The sequence below is a fragment of the Xenopus laevis genome, chromosome 1L (genome assembly GCF_017654675.1).
Source record: "Xenopus laevis strain J_2021 chromosome 1L, Xenopus_laevis_v10.1, whole genome shotgun sequence".
Classification (NCBI taxonomy): Eukaryota; Metazoa; Chordata; class Amphibia; order Anura; family Pipidae; genus Xenopus; species Xenopus laevis.
The window spans coordinates 198,582,715-198,598,159 of record NC_054371.1 but is presented as its reverse complement, the minus strand read 5'-3'; the positions used below and the strand labels follow the sequence as shown (position 1 = coordinate 198,598,159).

General features: G+C 41.4%; 1 protein-coding gene across 2 annotated transcripts in view; it reads right to left on the bottom strand.

Annotated features, from left to right (window-relative positions):
* Positions 1 to 12,938, bottom strand: part of naip.L (NLR family, apoptosis inhibitory protein L homeolog) — a 28,354-nt gene extending 15,416 nt beyond the window's left edge. The window contains exons 1-7 of one of the 2 annotated variants that reach the window (XM_041568681.1): positions 12,816 to 12,938; positions 11,800 to 12,397; positions 6,816 to 6,915; positions 6,440 to 6,521; positions 2,419 to 2,470; positions 1,751 to 1,873; positions 670 to 769 (exon numbers count right to left, since the gene is read on the bottom strand). In XM_041568681.1, the coding sequence (XP_041424615.1) occupies positions 670 to 769; positions 1,751 to 1,873; positions 2,419 to 2,470; positions 6,440 to 6,521; positions 6,816 to 6,915; positions 11,800 to 12,394 (1,052 nt within the window). In that variant the 5' untranslated portion in view covers positions 12,395 to 12,397; positions 12,816 to 12,938. Of the gene's footprint in view, positions 1 to 669; positions 770 to 1,750; positions 1,874 to 2,418; positions 2,471 to 6,439; positions 6,522 to 6,815; positions 6,916 to 11,799; positions 12,527 to 12,815 lie in introns of those variants that run through there. The other variant, XM_018224664.2, reaches the window with a different exon arrangement.
* Positions 12,939 to 15,445: the final 2,507 nt, after the last annotated feature.

Here is a 15,445-nt window from a genome sequence, read left to right as displayed (position 1 = left end):
ATTGCCCTATACATGAGCCCAGTGTATAGTTTATGTGCCATATGTTAGGAAATGTAGGGGGAAGCCGGTTACCCCAAATAAATTTTATGCTCTTTTGCAGCCTATCACCCTGAAAAAAGGAAAAGACGCCAGCATAAATCGGCGAAGTACCGAAATGACGTCACGCTGGCAAATTTTAGCCAGTGTTAGTCACTTCGCGTAAATTTGCCCCTATAAGTGAAGAGAGGAGTAAATCTAGTTTTGAAAATGGGGTTGAGGTTCTCTGGGGGGGCCCATTGCACCCCAGTCTGACACTAGCAATACATATTTATTGACTGAAGATTTTCATTATTGTATTATACAATTTACCCTTATAATGTACACCCTAAATGGCAGCAGCTCCCCATATAATACAAATATTGGGGCTTAAAACAGTGGATCATAGGACTCTGTGATTTTAACTACCCTTCGACACACAAATATCAGAAAATCAGGTTAAAAGCTCAGTGCAGATTACCTTTTGTTAAGTTGATAAGTGATACTTTTCTTGTGTATTTCTTGTGTAAACAGCAAGAAGACAGGTCGTTTTTATACAATATATAGAACGTAAGCAAATGCTTAACACCAGAAAGATTATGGTTGCACTAGAACAGAAATAATCAAAAATGAAATTACAAAGAATTGACTTACTCAGGGTACCACTTTGCATGCTCCTTCCATGGGTCATCATCATCTTTCCAGTCTTTCAAACAGCCAGCACAGAAAAAACATTGTACAGTGTCTCTTAGCCCTAAAAGCACAATGAAAATGTTACTGATGGGAGAAGTTAATAATGTACCACACATTAACCTCTTGACTGTGCAGGTCAGCACATGTAGCTTAGATGACAACAGCACTTCAATACCCATTGAAAGGATTGCAACTGTGGAATACAGGGTATAGTAGGGAAATACAGTGCCTTTACTAGCAGTGGGGATAATAGCCTCTGTGAAGGGACTGTGGCTGTGGGATAGCAGGTATAGTAGGGGGAGATGGCGCCTATAGTAGAAGTAGGATAACAGTCTCTGGGAAGGGTCTGTGGCTGTGGGATAGCAGGTATAGTAGGGAGAGAGGGTGCCTATAGTAACAGTGGGATAATAGTCTCTGAGAAGGAACTGTGGATTTGGGATAGCAGGTATAGTAGGGAGAGATGGTGCCCTTTAATAGCAGTGGGGATAAGAGCCTCTGGGAAGGGACTCGGGCTGTGGAATAGCAGGTATAGTAGGGGGAGATGGTGCCTATAGTAGCAGTAGGATAATAGTCTCTGGGAAGGGACGGTGGCTGTGGGATGGCAGGTATAGTAGCAGTAGGATAATAGTTTCTGGGAAGGGTCTGTGGCTGTGGGATAGCAGGTATAGTAGGGAGAGATGGTGCCTATAGTAACAGTGGGATAATAGTCTCTGGGAAGGGAGTGTGACTGTGGGATAGCAGGTATAGTAGGGAGAGATGGTGCCTATAGTAACAGTGGATAATAGTCTCTGGGAAGGGAGTGTGACTGTGGGATAGCAGGTATAGTAGGGACAGATGGTGCCTTTAGTAGCAGTGGGATAATAGTCTCTGGGAAGGGACGGTGGCTGTGGGATAGCAGGTATAGTAGGGAGAGATAGTGCCTAAATTAGCAGTATACGTGGGACACGTGGGATAGAAGGTATAGTGGGATATTAGTGTGTGGAAAGGGACTGTACCTGAGGAATTATGGGTAACATAAACAAATAAACATTAAGAAAATAACCTTTGTAGAAAAATCCAGCTCTAGCAAGTTCTTTGGGCTCAGGGTGGGCATTTTCAGGCCATCCATTAAATGATTCCAAGCGTACTTTTTCATCCTCAAAAATGTTTAACAATTTCCTCTCTTCTATAAATGTAAAACAACCATATTTATATTCATAGACAGTGTATACAGTTTTGGGCTCTGACAGATAAGTTTTCATTTCAGGCAGTACAGTATGTTTGAATCTCCATGCAAGCACAAAAGCAATATTTATTTAAATGCATCCATACTGTTATATTATTCCGTTTGTTGCGGTCCCTTTCAGTCTAAGGCACACAGAAAATAAAGGAATGTGAAGTAGCATGGGCAAATTGTTACACTAATCCAGTAAGCCAGAAATTTTCTGTATTATTATATGCATCCATATTATTATTATTTCACTCTGGGATGGACAAGGGGTTTTCAATACACTCCTACTAAAGAGCAGCCCCTAGAAGCTCTAACAAAGGCAACAAAATCTTTGACTCTGGGTGATGCCCCCACCTAAAGGAAACAGCACTGCTTGGCACCTTTCGCACAGTTTGCTCACAGAGTACAAGTTCTATGCATACTTCACTATTTTAAATAAAATGAAGCCTACCATAAAGAAAGTCGAGATTAGAAATGTAGGAATGTATGCAGTTACTTACGTGCTACGCTGGTGAAGGTATTCTCACAGTGAAATGTAGTAAAATCTTTACCCTAAAATTCACAGAAAATAATTACTTCTAAGATGTCCAGGGTAATCAATTCAACAATATCTACATTCAGAAATAAATTAATGCAACAATACAGTGCTGGAATACATAATCTGAATTCAATATAATTATTATATGAACCCTGCTCAAGAACCTCACTAGTTGATGTACAAGCATCATGTGACATTAATCAGGTTTTCTGATCTCCCTTTCATATTTCTGTCTAGATGTGAACCCAAAATGAAGACCACCAACTGTCAGATAGGTCTCTCAACAATGCAGGAGATGCCCACAACTCAACAATGCAGGAAATGCAACATGTAAAATTGATGAGACATTCAAAGCCCTTACAGGAAAACTATACCCCTCAAACAATGTAGGTCTCTATCAAAATATTTTGCATAAAACAGCTCATATGTAAAACCCTGCTTCATGTAAATAAACAGTAGTTTATTTTAGTAGCATGTGCCATTGGATAATCATAAATAGAAAACTGCCATTTTAAAAAATAAGGGCCACCTCCTGGGATCATATGATTCACGGTGCACACAAACATGCCAAACAAACCATATATGTTAGGTCACATGAGCCAATTAACAGACAGAGTTGTGTCTTTTGCTTCCACACTTCTTCCTGTCACAGTTAGAGTTGTAGTATTTCTGGTCAGGTGATCTCTGAGGCAGCACACAGACCATCACAAAATGGTGGTTCAAGGCAAGAGATGTAGAAGGGAAATATTTACTTAAATATATATATTCCAGTTTGATAAGATTCTTTAATATGCCACTCAATTTGATTTGATAAACTATTTGTTGCTCAAGTATTAATTTTGGGGGTATAGTTTACCTTTAACCAGGGCCTGAACTAGAAGAGGCACCTGCCTAGGGTGCAATAATGAGGGGGCACTGGGCTGGTTATTAGAGGGTGATTGGGTTGTGTGGCGAATGTTAAATGAATGTCTCAAATGGTGTAAAATGTTAAAGGGTTGGGAAGTTAAATGTTTGTTTAAATTGCAAAGAATGAAAATCACCACAAGATGGCAGTAGTGACAAATCTATGATTCAGGAGGTTCCATGCAGGACAGCAGTTTGTAGACACATGCATTGGATTAGGAGTAAAACGTGAGAGGGAAATGTCACAGTCATGCTCAAGATTGAAAAGTTTAAAAGGGAGAAAACACACCCTGGGTTTAAGAGAATACACTTTGAAAATAGATAGCATTAGGGATATGTGTTAAAGTACTAGGTACTTGAGATAGTGAGGTAATATCTAGCATGGGTAGCTTTGACCCCAACAAGGAGATAGCGGCTTATGAGCCAAGGCTTTGCCAGTGAGGGCAGTAGTGATAGGGAAGCTCGGACATCCCGAAGGAGGGGTGAACAAATTCCTACCTGGAGTAAGCCAGAGGGGCATAGAGCGAATGCCGGACTGGTAGGACCAGGGGGTGAAAGGAGAAAAGTCCTATCTGGAGTAGGGCAGGGGGACGTGGTGTACACGTAGGGCTGCTAGGACCGGAAGGTGGAGACCCTGGAAAAGGATGATCCGTGACCCTAAGTGGAGAATTTACAAGGTAAAGAGTAAATGCTCAATAGGGAATAGATTGACTGAAATCGTGCCGTGATGTGTCTTATGGATGTGAATGTGCCAGGAACTGTATACATGTGAATGGACATTACAAGTTTGAAGAAGCTGTTACAATAAATATCCCACATTTTTATTATCGGTGTTGTGGACTTTCATCTTTACAGAAGAAGAGTGGTTTCCGTGGATACGACTACCGTATTAACCCTTTGTACCCCTTACATGGTACCTGTTTAAGAGTCCTACCTATCCCTAGTCTGGGTTCTCATCTCTCACCTCTTGTCAGCTTTTCCCCCACAAATGATGTCACTGCACATGCGTTTGACAATTAGACTTCCTGATAAAACCTTTTGCTAGATTCTCCAAAATATTATACTTCATAGCCTGATTCTGATGCTCTTAAATCAATAAATTATAAATCCTTCCCCATCATGGCACAAAGTCAGGAATAAAGTCAAAGGTACCATCATAAAGCCTGTGAGGTTCCCAGCTGCATTTATTCTCTTGACAAATGTATAGACACAGATTACCAGTTGAGGATTGAAGAGTGAACTGAGATATAGACCCACTGTTAAAGAAGAACCAAACCTTTTTTCTTAAAAAAACCCTACCCCCCTACCCTACACAGACCCCCCCCCCTGCTCCTCCCCAGCCTAGGTGTAAACGTCTGTAATTAACCCTAACTCTTTACTTACATCTCTTTGCAGATTCAGCAAAGTGGAGCTCACAGGCACCATCTTCAGCTCTTTGGTCTTCTTCGTTAAGTAGACTGCATACCCAGTTGGATTTACAGAAGAGCTGGAAGATGGCGCCCATGAGCTCCGTTGTGCTGAATCTGCAAAGAGAGGTAAGTAAAGCGGTTGGGTTAATTACCGACGTTTACATCTAGGCTGGGGTTAGGGGTTTTTAAGAAAAAAGGTTTGGTTCTCCTTTAAGACGCTTCTACTGCAGCCAATCCCTAGTGTAGGTGCAGTGAGCAAAGTGCATTTTTGAGAGCAATCTCCATATTTTATTTCCCCACAGTGCAACAATTGTTTCCCAGAATTTTAGTATTGTTGCTGTTACCAGGGGGAGTTGTGTCCTGGTGTAGTTGCGTCTGGTGTGTTAAGGTTAGTATAACTGTGCACTCACGTTGCCACAAATCGGATGTGTTTTCTTTGAAAAGTCAGGTCGCTGTGGTGTGTGTGGCTTATTCTTTTGGGACACAGGGCACTGTGAGAACCCTGGAGCTACCATCTGGTTCGTAGGCCATCGTAGCGCCATGTTTTCTTTGCATCAATCAATACAACTGCACCTTGAACCAGACAGGAAGAACTGAATGGCACTGAACACAACTACACAGAAAAGAGAACCCATGGATGCTCTTTATAGGGGTGTTCACCTTCAAGTTAATCTTTACTACAGTATGTTATAGAATGGCCCATTCTAAACAACTTTGCTATTGTTCTTCATTATTTATTTTTATGCTTTTTCAATTATTTTCTTTCTTCTTTGGTATCTTTCCAGCTTTCAAATGGTGGTCACTGATCCCATCTAAAAAGCAGATGCTGTGTTAGCTATAAATGTATTGTTACTGCTACACTTTTTTACTTTTTTACTCATCTTTCTATTCAGTCCCTCTCCTATTCATATTCCAGTCTCTTATTCAAATCAATGCATGGTTGCTAAGGTAATATGGACCCTAGCAACCAGATTGCTGAAATTGCAAACTGAAGAGATGCTGAATAAAAAGACAAATAACTTAAAAACCACAGATAATAACAAATGAAAACCAAATGCAATTTGTTTTAGAATATCACTCTCTACATCATACTAAGAGCTAATTCAAAGGTGAACAACCCCTTTAATGAATGGATTTTTTGGTGTAACTCACTGCAGGGACACTTGAGCACCCACAACTGTGCTAGAGGTCATAAATTAACCTATTGAGTAACCAAAAACAGTATTCCTGAAATTGGCAGGAAAATTCATTATCTACAGAATTGCATTATATTGTTACAATGGCAGCTGATACGGTTTTCCCAGCCTGCAGATAAAAAAACCAAAGTACAGGTATAGTATCTCTTATCCAGAAACCTGTTATCCAGGAAGCTCCAAATTATGGAAAGGCGTCTCCCATATTTACATTTTATCCAATTAATACAAATTTTTTAAACTTGTTTCCTTTTTCACTGTAGTAATAAAACAGGACCTTGTACTGGATCCGAACTAAGATATAATTAATCCTTATTGGAAGTAAAACCAGCATATCGGATGTATTTAATCTTCACATGATTTTCTAGTAGATTTAAGGTATGAAGATCCAAATTACGGAAAGATCTGTTATCCGGAAAGTCCCAGGTCCCAAGCATTCTGGATAACAGGTCCCATACCTGCATTATAGTGGACTTACCGTATATCCAGAAAAGGTCTCGTAGCAAAGTATATACTGTTTGATTTCATCTGGTGTCTTGATGCTTGCAAGGAAATTACACCTTTAAAAATACATATATATGTCATCATAAATGATTTAGAGTTAAAAATACATAACTGTACACATGCATACATTTAGAATTAAATGGACGCAGCAGTACAATTTGGGAAAATTTAAAATTTGTCTGGCTATCAGAAAGACTGAAGGTAGCAGACTCTTAGGAGACTTGGGTACTTTCGATGCTGGTGGTGTCAAGCAGTTCCCATTAAAGACAGAAGGACATGGCAGAGACAGATTTCTAAAATTTCACCTGCACATAAACTATTAAACCCCAAATAACAGAACAAGGACTTACTCAGGGAACCACTTTGCATGTTCCTTCCAGGGGTCGTCATTTTCTTCCCAGTTGCCTAAACACCCAGTACAGGAAAAGCATTGGACAATATCTTTTATTCCTAAAAATGTCAAAGATATAATGAGAACTCTGATACCTTCAGATTCATTTTTTTTTTTTAATTTCGCTTTTAAGTTCACTTTGCATGGCTGTGTTCAAGTTATAAAGCTTTTTTTTCAGAAACTGGAAGGCAGTGAGCAAAGTACAGGTATGGGATCCTCTATCTGGAAACCCGTTATCCAGAAAGCTCTGAATTACGGAAAGGCCACCTCCCATAGACTCCAATATATCCAAATAATCCAAATTTTAAAACATTATTTCCTTTTTCTCTGAAATAATAAAACAGTACTTTGTACTCGATCCCAGCTAAGATATAATTAATCCTTATTGGAAGCAACACCAGCCTATTAGTTTGTTTATGAAATAATTTTCTAGTAGACATAAATTATTAAGTTCCAAATTATGAAATGAGCCATTATTTAAAAAAACCCAGGTCCAGAGCTTTCTGCATAACAGGTCCCATACCTGTACAAAAAACAGTGGCAATCCACAATTCTTTTGCATTTTGTGTCCTGTATTCCATCACAAATGAATTGCTGCAGGTCTCTTTGCTATTTTTCAGAGAGCACATACCTGCGGCCACCCCCATAAATACTGTGTTGCCTGTGTTCAGCAGTGCTGTATTCATGAGGGCTGGAGGGTAAAAACATGTAGGTGTCCCTCTACCCATCCGTCCACTAACTTGTGCATCATTCATACATGTTAATTTGGGATACTTTCCCAGTCTGTCCTGTGAATGGGCTGCACTGTGGACACGGTTTTGCACCTCTTGACTTGTTACCTGGTGCAAGGTAACTCTTTGGGATTTTGGCTGAAATCCCAAATCCTTTATGAAAGATACAGCTGAATTCTGAACCGAATCTGAATCCTTCTTTGCATCTCAAATTAACGCCAGGAAGGGTTAAAGTGAAATAAGAGAGTTAAAGAATTTTCACTTCCTTGTTTGTGTAACAATCATGATTTTAAGGATTCAGATTTTGCTCAGACAGGCACTTGGATTCGGTGCATCCCTAATATAGAATCCCTGTTGCTGGAAGACATTGAGAAAGTATAGTCAGAACTTTCAATTGACAGTATTTTTATATAGAGCTAGTTATTGGACTAAGCAGAAAGCAGGGATAAATAACTAATAAAAGGAGATTACAGGCACGCTTTCCAGATTTACACAATGTAGTAGAGTTAGAAGTAACTAGCAAGATTATATATCTGGATAGGCTGCTTAAACTAGAACACAACAGGGGTCATTTACTATACCCGGCAGTGCAAGTGTTAATTGTTACAAATTCACACCCCTTAGTGTTCACTTAAAGGGGTGGTTCATGTTTAGATTAACTTTAGTATATTGTAGCATGTCCTATTCCTAGCAACTTCTGTACGGTTTATTTTTTTGTTATAGTTTTTGAATGATCTGCCTTCCTCTTCTGCATTTTCGAGCTTTCAATTGGGGGTCACTCTGCCCCAAGGCTAAAAAAATTTGTTCTCTAAGCTTACAATGTTATAATTATTGATTCTCTTTTTATTCCTTATGTATCTATTTAATCCATCCCCTATTTATATTCCAGTCTCTCCTTCAACCCATTGCCTGGCTGCTAAAGTAGTCAAGACCCTAGCAACCAGATAGTTGCTGAAATTCCACACTGAACAAAAAAGCTAAATTAATTACTAATACTTTATGTATGAATGAATTGAGTGGCTGGATGCAGAATGCAAAGAGGGGAAACACACAGCCACTATAAAACAGAAAGCTGATAGTTGCAGAGTCAGTAGGCAGGGTCATACACTGCATTGTACCAAGGTTGAGACATATCAGAGACTGGGTGCAGGCTGGTTCTTACACTGGAGATACAATCACAGTACCAGGGTTGAGATAGAGCAGAGACTGGGTGCAGGCTGGGTTATTTAATGGAGATATAATCACAGTACCAGGGTAAGGGTTTGACAGAGCAGAGACTGGGTGCAGGCTGGATTATCTAATGGAGATACAATCACAGTACCAGGGTTGGACAGAGCAGAGACTAGGTGCAGGCTGGGTTATTTAATGGAGATACAATCACAGTACCAGGGTTGGACAGAGCAGAGACTGGGTGCAGGCTGGGTTTTTTAATGGAGATACAATCACAGTACCAGGGTGAGACAGAGCAGAGACTGGGTGCAGGCTGGGTTTTTTAATGGAGATACAATCACAGTACCAGGGTGGGACAGAGCAGAGACTGGGTGCAGGCTGGGTCATATACTGGAGATACAATCACAGTACCAGGGTTGGACAGAGCAGAGACTGGGTGCAGGCTGGGTTATTTAATGGAGATACAATCACAGTACCAGGGTGGGACAGAGCAGAGACTGGAAGGCAAGTACTTAAAGAATTGGCAGAAATACACATGAAGCACTACCATTGGTACCAGGGGTAAACAGGAACAAAGTCCCATTGCCCAAGATTTAGAAACCAACTGGATTTCAGCAACACCATTATTACTTCACTCTAATTGCAACACCCTAGCACTGCAAGAGTCTGTGTGCCAAGGCAATCATTCAGCAGGGGTGGGGGAGGATTTTAAACAGCTTCTTGTAGCAGCTGACTCGACAAGGCAAAATACCATTAAAGGAGAAGTAAAATAACTTTATACTTGGGGATGCCAAAAGTACACAGGTCAAGTACTCTGTGCATTGCAAATTAGGGTTCGGATTCGGTTCGGTATTCGGCCGAATCTTTTCCAAAATAGTGGATTCAGTGCATCGCTTATCAATACCATCTTGCAATAATTTAAACACCCACAGTTCTAGCACATTCCCAAAATGAGATAAATGTCAGCGGCACAGTTTACCCCCTTTATTTATCCATCTCCTTACAACTATTGAACCACAAGACTTCACAAATTTCATTTAATGACCCCTGTTTTCAGCCACCATACTTACCAGGGCATCTGTACACATAGTATATAGAACCTACTGTTGATATAGCTGTGTATGAAAATTTAGCATCACCCAAGGCAAGCAACATGGCAGATCCTTCATACCTTTAAAATGAAAATAGGCAAAGAACAAAATATTCTGTGGAAACAGTATACTATGCCCTAATACATATTGTGACTGTCTATGTTAAAGCAAATAAATGATGGGTAAACCTTTATATTATTTATATTGTATATTTAGGTATTCGACTCATTGTGCTCACCGGGGGGAGTAAGAAAACGACCAAGCATGAAAAATGTTCCTGGATGGGACAAAATAAGTGCTGTGATTGGCTATTTGGTAGCCCCTATGTGGACTGGCAGGCCCGGACTGGCAATTTGCCTGTTCGGGCAATTGCCCGAAGGGCCGCTCAATTTACAGGTCAAATGGGCTGCAAGCATTTTAGCACAGCATCAGCAGAATATGCACGCACACTCCTGCGTGCGCTAACCAGTGCTGGCCGTAGGCTGACTGCAGAAGCAGATTAAGATGGGGTTGAGCGAGTGAGCGGCGGAGAGGTGGGATGGGAAAAGGATCGTTCGTCACCGGGTGCTTCTTTACTCCCCTGCTCCAATCCGTTCCGGCTGGAAATGCTGTGAGAGAAGCCTGGGTTAGTCAGTTTAGACATAGAGACTGTGCAGCAGCAGTCAGATCGAGTTACAAAAAGTGCCGGCCAGGCCCATGCTGCAGTAAATGACGAGGGGTATGTTGTTAGACCGGGACTGGCACTTGTTGCATTGCCGGGCTGGTACCCACAGTTTCTGTCTGCTGGCAGCCTGACAAAGTGATTTTGCAGCACGTCTGGAAATCCCCTGCATAAAATAATAGTAATAGTGGGTTCATGGGAGGAGAAATCATGGTGCTGCAGATTCATCCTCTCCCCCCCCCCAGACTATTAGTGCAGAAAGAATGCTGGCCAATTAAGGCTACAAATCATGTTTATTACACGGCCTTGTGAATTTTAACCCTTTCCTTGCTAGCAAAAATTGCAGTTGTGCCATTCTTCTGTTATGATTTTTGTTGGTATTTATACATGGAATTGCCACTCATCTGACAGATGTCACCCCTGATGGGGTATTTATACATACATTTAAATTTATACACAAACTATGACAGCATAGGTATTCCCTGTACTAAGCACAATTCAGCAGGAACAGTCCCCTAAGTTTGCTCATAGTCTGTACAGAGAGATCCTATAAAACTATTGCAGCATAGGTATTCCCCTGTACTAAGCACAATTCAGCAGGAACAGTCCCTAAGTTTGCTCATAGTCTGTACAGAGAGATACCAGAAAACCATGTCAGCATAGGTATTCTCTTGCACTATTTACCATACAACAGGAAGGTTTGAGGGTAGTTCTTTAAAAAAACTTCAAATACACTGGGAATGATTTACTAACAGATGCTAAATTGCACCAGAGTGGTTCCCCATAACAGCAATTTGGACCTTTGCTTTAATTTTCAAGCCATTGATTGATTTATATAGGCAACTGCACTGATGAATTATAGCATCTATGCCAGTATATCACAATTATGTTGAGGATCATTTTTTTGCATACATGGAGGGTAAACAGACTCTCGAAGTGGACACCAATATATACGTTTTAAACCCAATATATAAGTGTGTCTGAGTACAAGAGCATTGTGTGTTTACATGTGGGCTGCTTTGATTTTTTTTTGCCCGGGCTGCTTTTTACACCCAGTCCGGCCAGTCTGGCAGTCATCAGCAGGTTCTGTTTGGCAGAACACCTGGTTTTTATGCAACTAAAACTTGCCTCCAAACCAGGAATTTAAAAATGAGCACCTGCTTTGAGGCTACTGGAAGCAACATCCAAGGGGTTGGGGAGCAAAATGCTGCTCATGAGCCACTGGTTGGGGATCACTGGAGCTCATCATTAATCATATTCGTATGTAATGACATATTTATGCTTTCTCACCTGTAAAGAAGAACCCGGCAGCAGAAAGTTTGTCAGGCTGAATCCTGGCATAGAAGGGCCAGTCCTTGAAGGAGTTTAACCTAGATTCCTCTGCTGCATATTCCTGCAAATCCCTTTGGGGACCTCCAGGCTGCTGTACACGGATCTCATACTTAGGGATGTTGCCAACATCTTTCCCTTGTAGAAATCCACAAGCAGGGCTGCGTTTCATATGATCGTCCAATGGCTGGTTTCTAAAGCTGCTAGTGCAGAAAACAATCCCACAGCAGAAGCACTGGACACTGCGCTCCACTCCTGTGAAATAAAACCCAGCGCTGGCCATTGCCTTTGGGCACCATGATGAAAATTTTACAAATGAGAGGAAAGACTGTAGTCTCCTGGCCTCACTTCGCATCTCAAACCTGTAGCCCTTTCCCACCTTCTGACGTATTGCCTCATTTTCTTCATTTAGTTCATCGAGATATTGCTGAACATCAACACTCAAAAAGGGCAGAATTTTCGTTACCCTTTCCACTATATTTGGCGAGTCATATTCGTTGAAGTTCACGACGTCCATAGTCTGGCCTCCAGGTTCTGTGGGCTCCATGGAATCCATTGTCTAAATTACATGAAAGATAATACTAAATGATGTTAAAAGACTATGCCAACATGTAATAGGTGAATTAAGACTAGAGGTGGAAATTTCCCTGTTGGTTTAGAATTATGTACCAGTCATGTTTCCAGAAAATCCAGTTTGATTCACTTGTGATCGGTGGACTTAAAATCAGTAAACAACTCCTATTTCTAATGTACAGTATACACCCAGAATGAAACAGAAAGTGCAAGTAACAAATATGTTGCCCTTTCCTTCTATCTCACTATTGCTTTATGTTAGATTTAATAATGATTTTTCAATATTTCCTGGGGAATATTTGCATTTGTGTTCATTAACAAGTATGAATCCCACTTTAAAAAAAACACATTTTCTAATTATATTATATGAGTTTCCTCAGAAATTGCTCTTTCTAGATACAGACCTGTCCGCTGCGTGCAGTGCTTGAATCCAAAATGAAAACAGGAAAAAGAATTTACAGCTGTAACTTAGAATCCACCCTTTCTTCTCATATTCTGTACATAACTGAAAGAATAAACAAGATAAGTGACACTTCCTTTTCATTGTGAGATTATGGAAAATGTATCTGTTGTTTATGGTATAGAGCAGTGATCCCCAACCAGTGGCTCATGAGCAACATGTTGTTCACCAACCCATTGGATGTTGCTCCCATTGACCTCAAAGCAGGGGCTGATTTTTGAATTCCTGGCAAGTTGTGGTTACATGAAAGCCAGGTGTACTGCCAAATAGAGCCTCCTGTAGCCTGCCAGTCCACATAGGGGCTACCAAATAGCAAATAACAGCCCTTATTTGGCATCCTCAGGAACATTTTTCATGCTTGTGTTGCACCCCAACTCTTTTTACATCTGAATGTGGCTCACATGTAAAAACAGTTGGGGACCGCAGGTGTAAAATCTAGACCAATGCTTTACAATACACCACAGAGTACAATGTTTCTTTCACTTCAATACAGACCTTTACAATTGCCAAATCAAAATTTGGTTTGAACAGAAAGTCTTGTTCCTTTGACGTTAGCTTTGTAGAGATTCTTTGCAGTGTTCATTATGAAACCTTTTGGAATGGTCCAAGGTAACTGCATTTGATCGGACTGACAGATTCTTCCTTTATAACTGGACACCTATAAAACACATTCCATTTCTGATGCACTGTATAGTTTCCAACCAAGACCAGTTATTACTAATAATTACAACCTTTGTATTTAAAAAAACATCCAGTATTAAAGGCAATAATACTCCCAAAAGCAATCATTATGATAAATTCATTGTTTGATATTGTTCAGTATGTCTGATATGTACATTTGGTTCCTGGTCTTCTCTCTAAGCTGAATGTCTGGATCATGTGCACCTGGACTCATTGTTTGCAGCAGTAGTAACTGGTTTATTTCAGTTATGTGATTATTGGTATACACAGTGCACTCTCATACAAACTAGAGGGGGAAAAAAAAGGATATGAGGTTTGGTACTTGTATCCCTTTTGTCACTTCATATGAGATTCATTTAAATCAGGTTCAGGAAAGGCTAGCCAACTCTGTTTAATGATCCAAATGATCCTCTCTTTGTCTGATGAAAAAATCTAGTAGATATTCAAAAAGAATTTGAATCCATCTAAAGTCAAGCAAGCCATTGGTAGGTACTGTTGATCCTGAAAGCAGGGTCGGCAGGGCCGGGCCATGGGGTAGGCAGAGTAGGCACGTGCCTAGGGCGCAAAGCTGGGGGGCGCCAGGCATGTACCTGCTCTATCGCCTACCCCATTGTGCACATGGCGATTCACGCTTCCGCACATGGCAATGCACGCGAGCATCAACTCACACATGCGTGCAGAAGTACCAGTTCACGCATGCGCTCACTCAGCCGGCGCCGGGCCAGCAAAGTTGCCTAGGGCATCTGTCGGGTCAGGCCCGGCCCTGCACTCCCTCTCTAAACCCTGTCACGCTGATGCCCTGGGCCCCAGTCCGACGCTGCCTGACAGAACTGTAACTGCACTATTAATTCCCCTCTGAAGACAAATCAAACATGTTTTTCTTCTGAAGTAATTTATTTAATTTATTCTAGAATGCTAGAATAAATCCTTCCAATGTCGGACTGGATGGGTCTGGGCCCACCGGGGCTGCAACATCAGGGCCCCTGGCCCAGCTGAAAATCCCCACGTTATCCCCAGCCAAAAATCCCCACGTGATCCTCAGCCACAAATCCCCACATGATCCTCAGCCACAAATCCCCACGGGCCACCAGTGCAAATGACCACAGGCCCCACCTGCCTTAACAGCAAATCTCCCTCTTAACTCCGCCCCCCTCGCCAACGTGTACCTGAGCATCATTCCATTTGCTGGACTGCTGACAGTACTGTGGATTGTGAGTTGTTTTACTGTGATACCTGCAGATGGTATGAATCCTCATCGCCAGTTGTGATAACCCAGTGCAGGGTGTTGCAGAACTGGAAGAATGCACACAGAGATGCCAGACTGCAGGGTAGAAGTCAGCTTTATACCTGGCTGCTCTCTCCACACTCTTCCTCTTCCTGTGTCCATAACCTTTCTCATTACTACACCCAGTGCTAAGCTGTTAATGTGTAGGGACCCATAGGGCTAATATGCCTCTATGGCTTTAAATCCCCACACTTCCTGATCTACCTGGTTTCTGGGCAGATGCCATGTAGCTAGTTATAATTTGCATAGTTGTGCTATTGGCCAAGAGGTGACCACTTCCTGTCACACTTTGGTATATGGAGTGAAAAGGGGTGGATCTTCCTCTTTGCCTTCTGGTTGTTGACCCAGCTGGATGTTCCACTGTGTTCCACTATGGCCCCAGGGAGTTCCACTGTGCTGTCTCTGAGGAACATGTTGTAGCCATGTCGTGATTATCTGCTGGGGCCTCTGTGGCTTGTAAGTACAAAACCTGTAGATCATTTGTCTCTGACAAATAAGTTTGTTCTGTTTGACTGCAAGAACCTCCTGGCGCCCATTTCTTTATTGGTTTATGCACAGCAGCCTGTGGGAGTTGTAGTTGCACTACACCACATTTCCGTTTCTTCTAC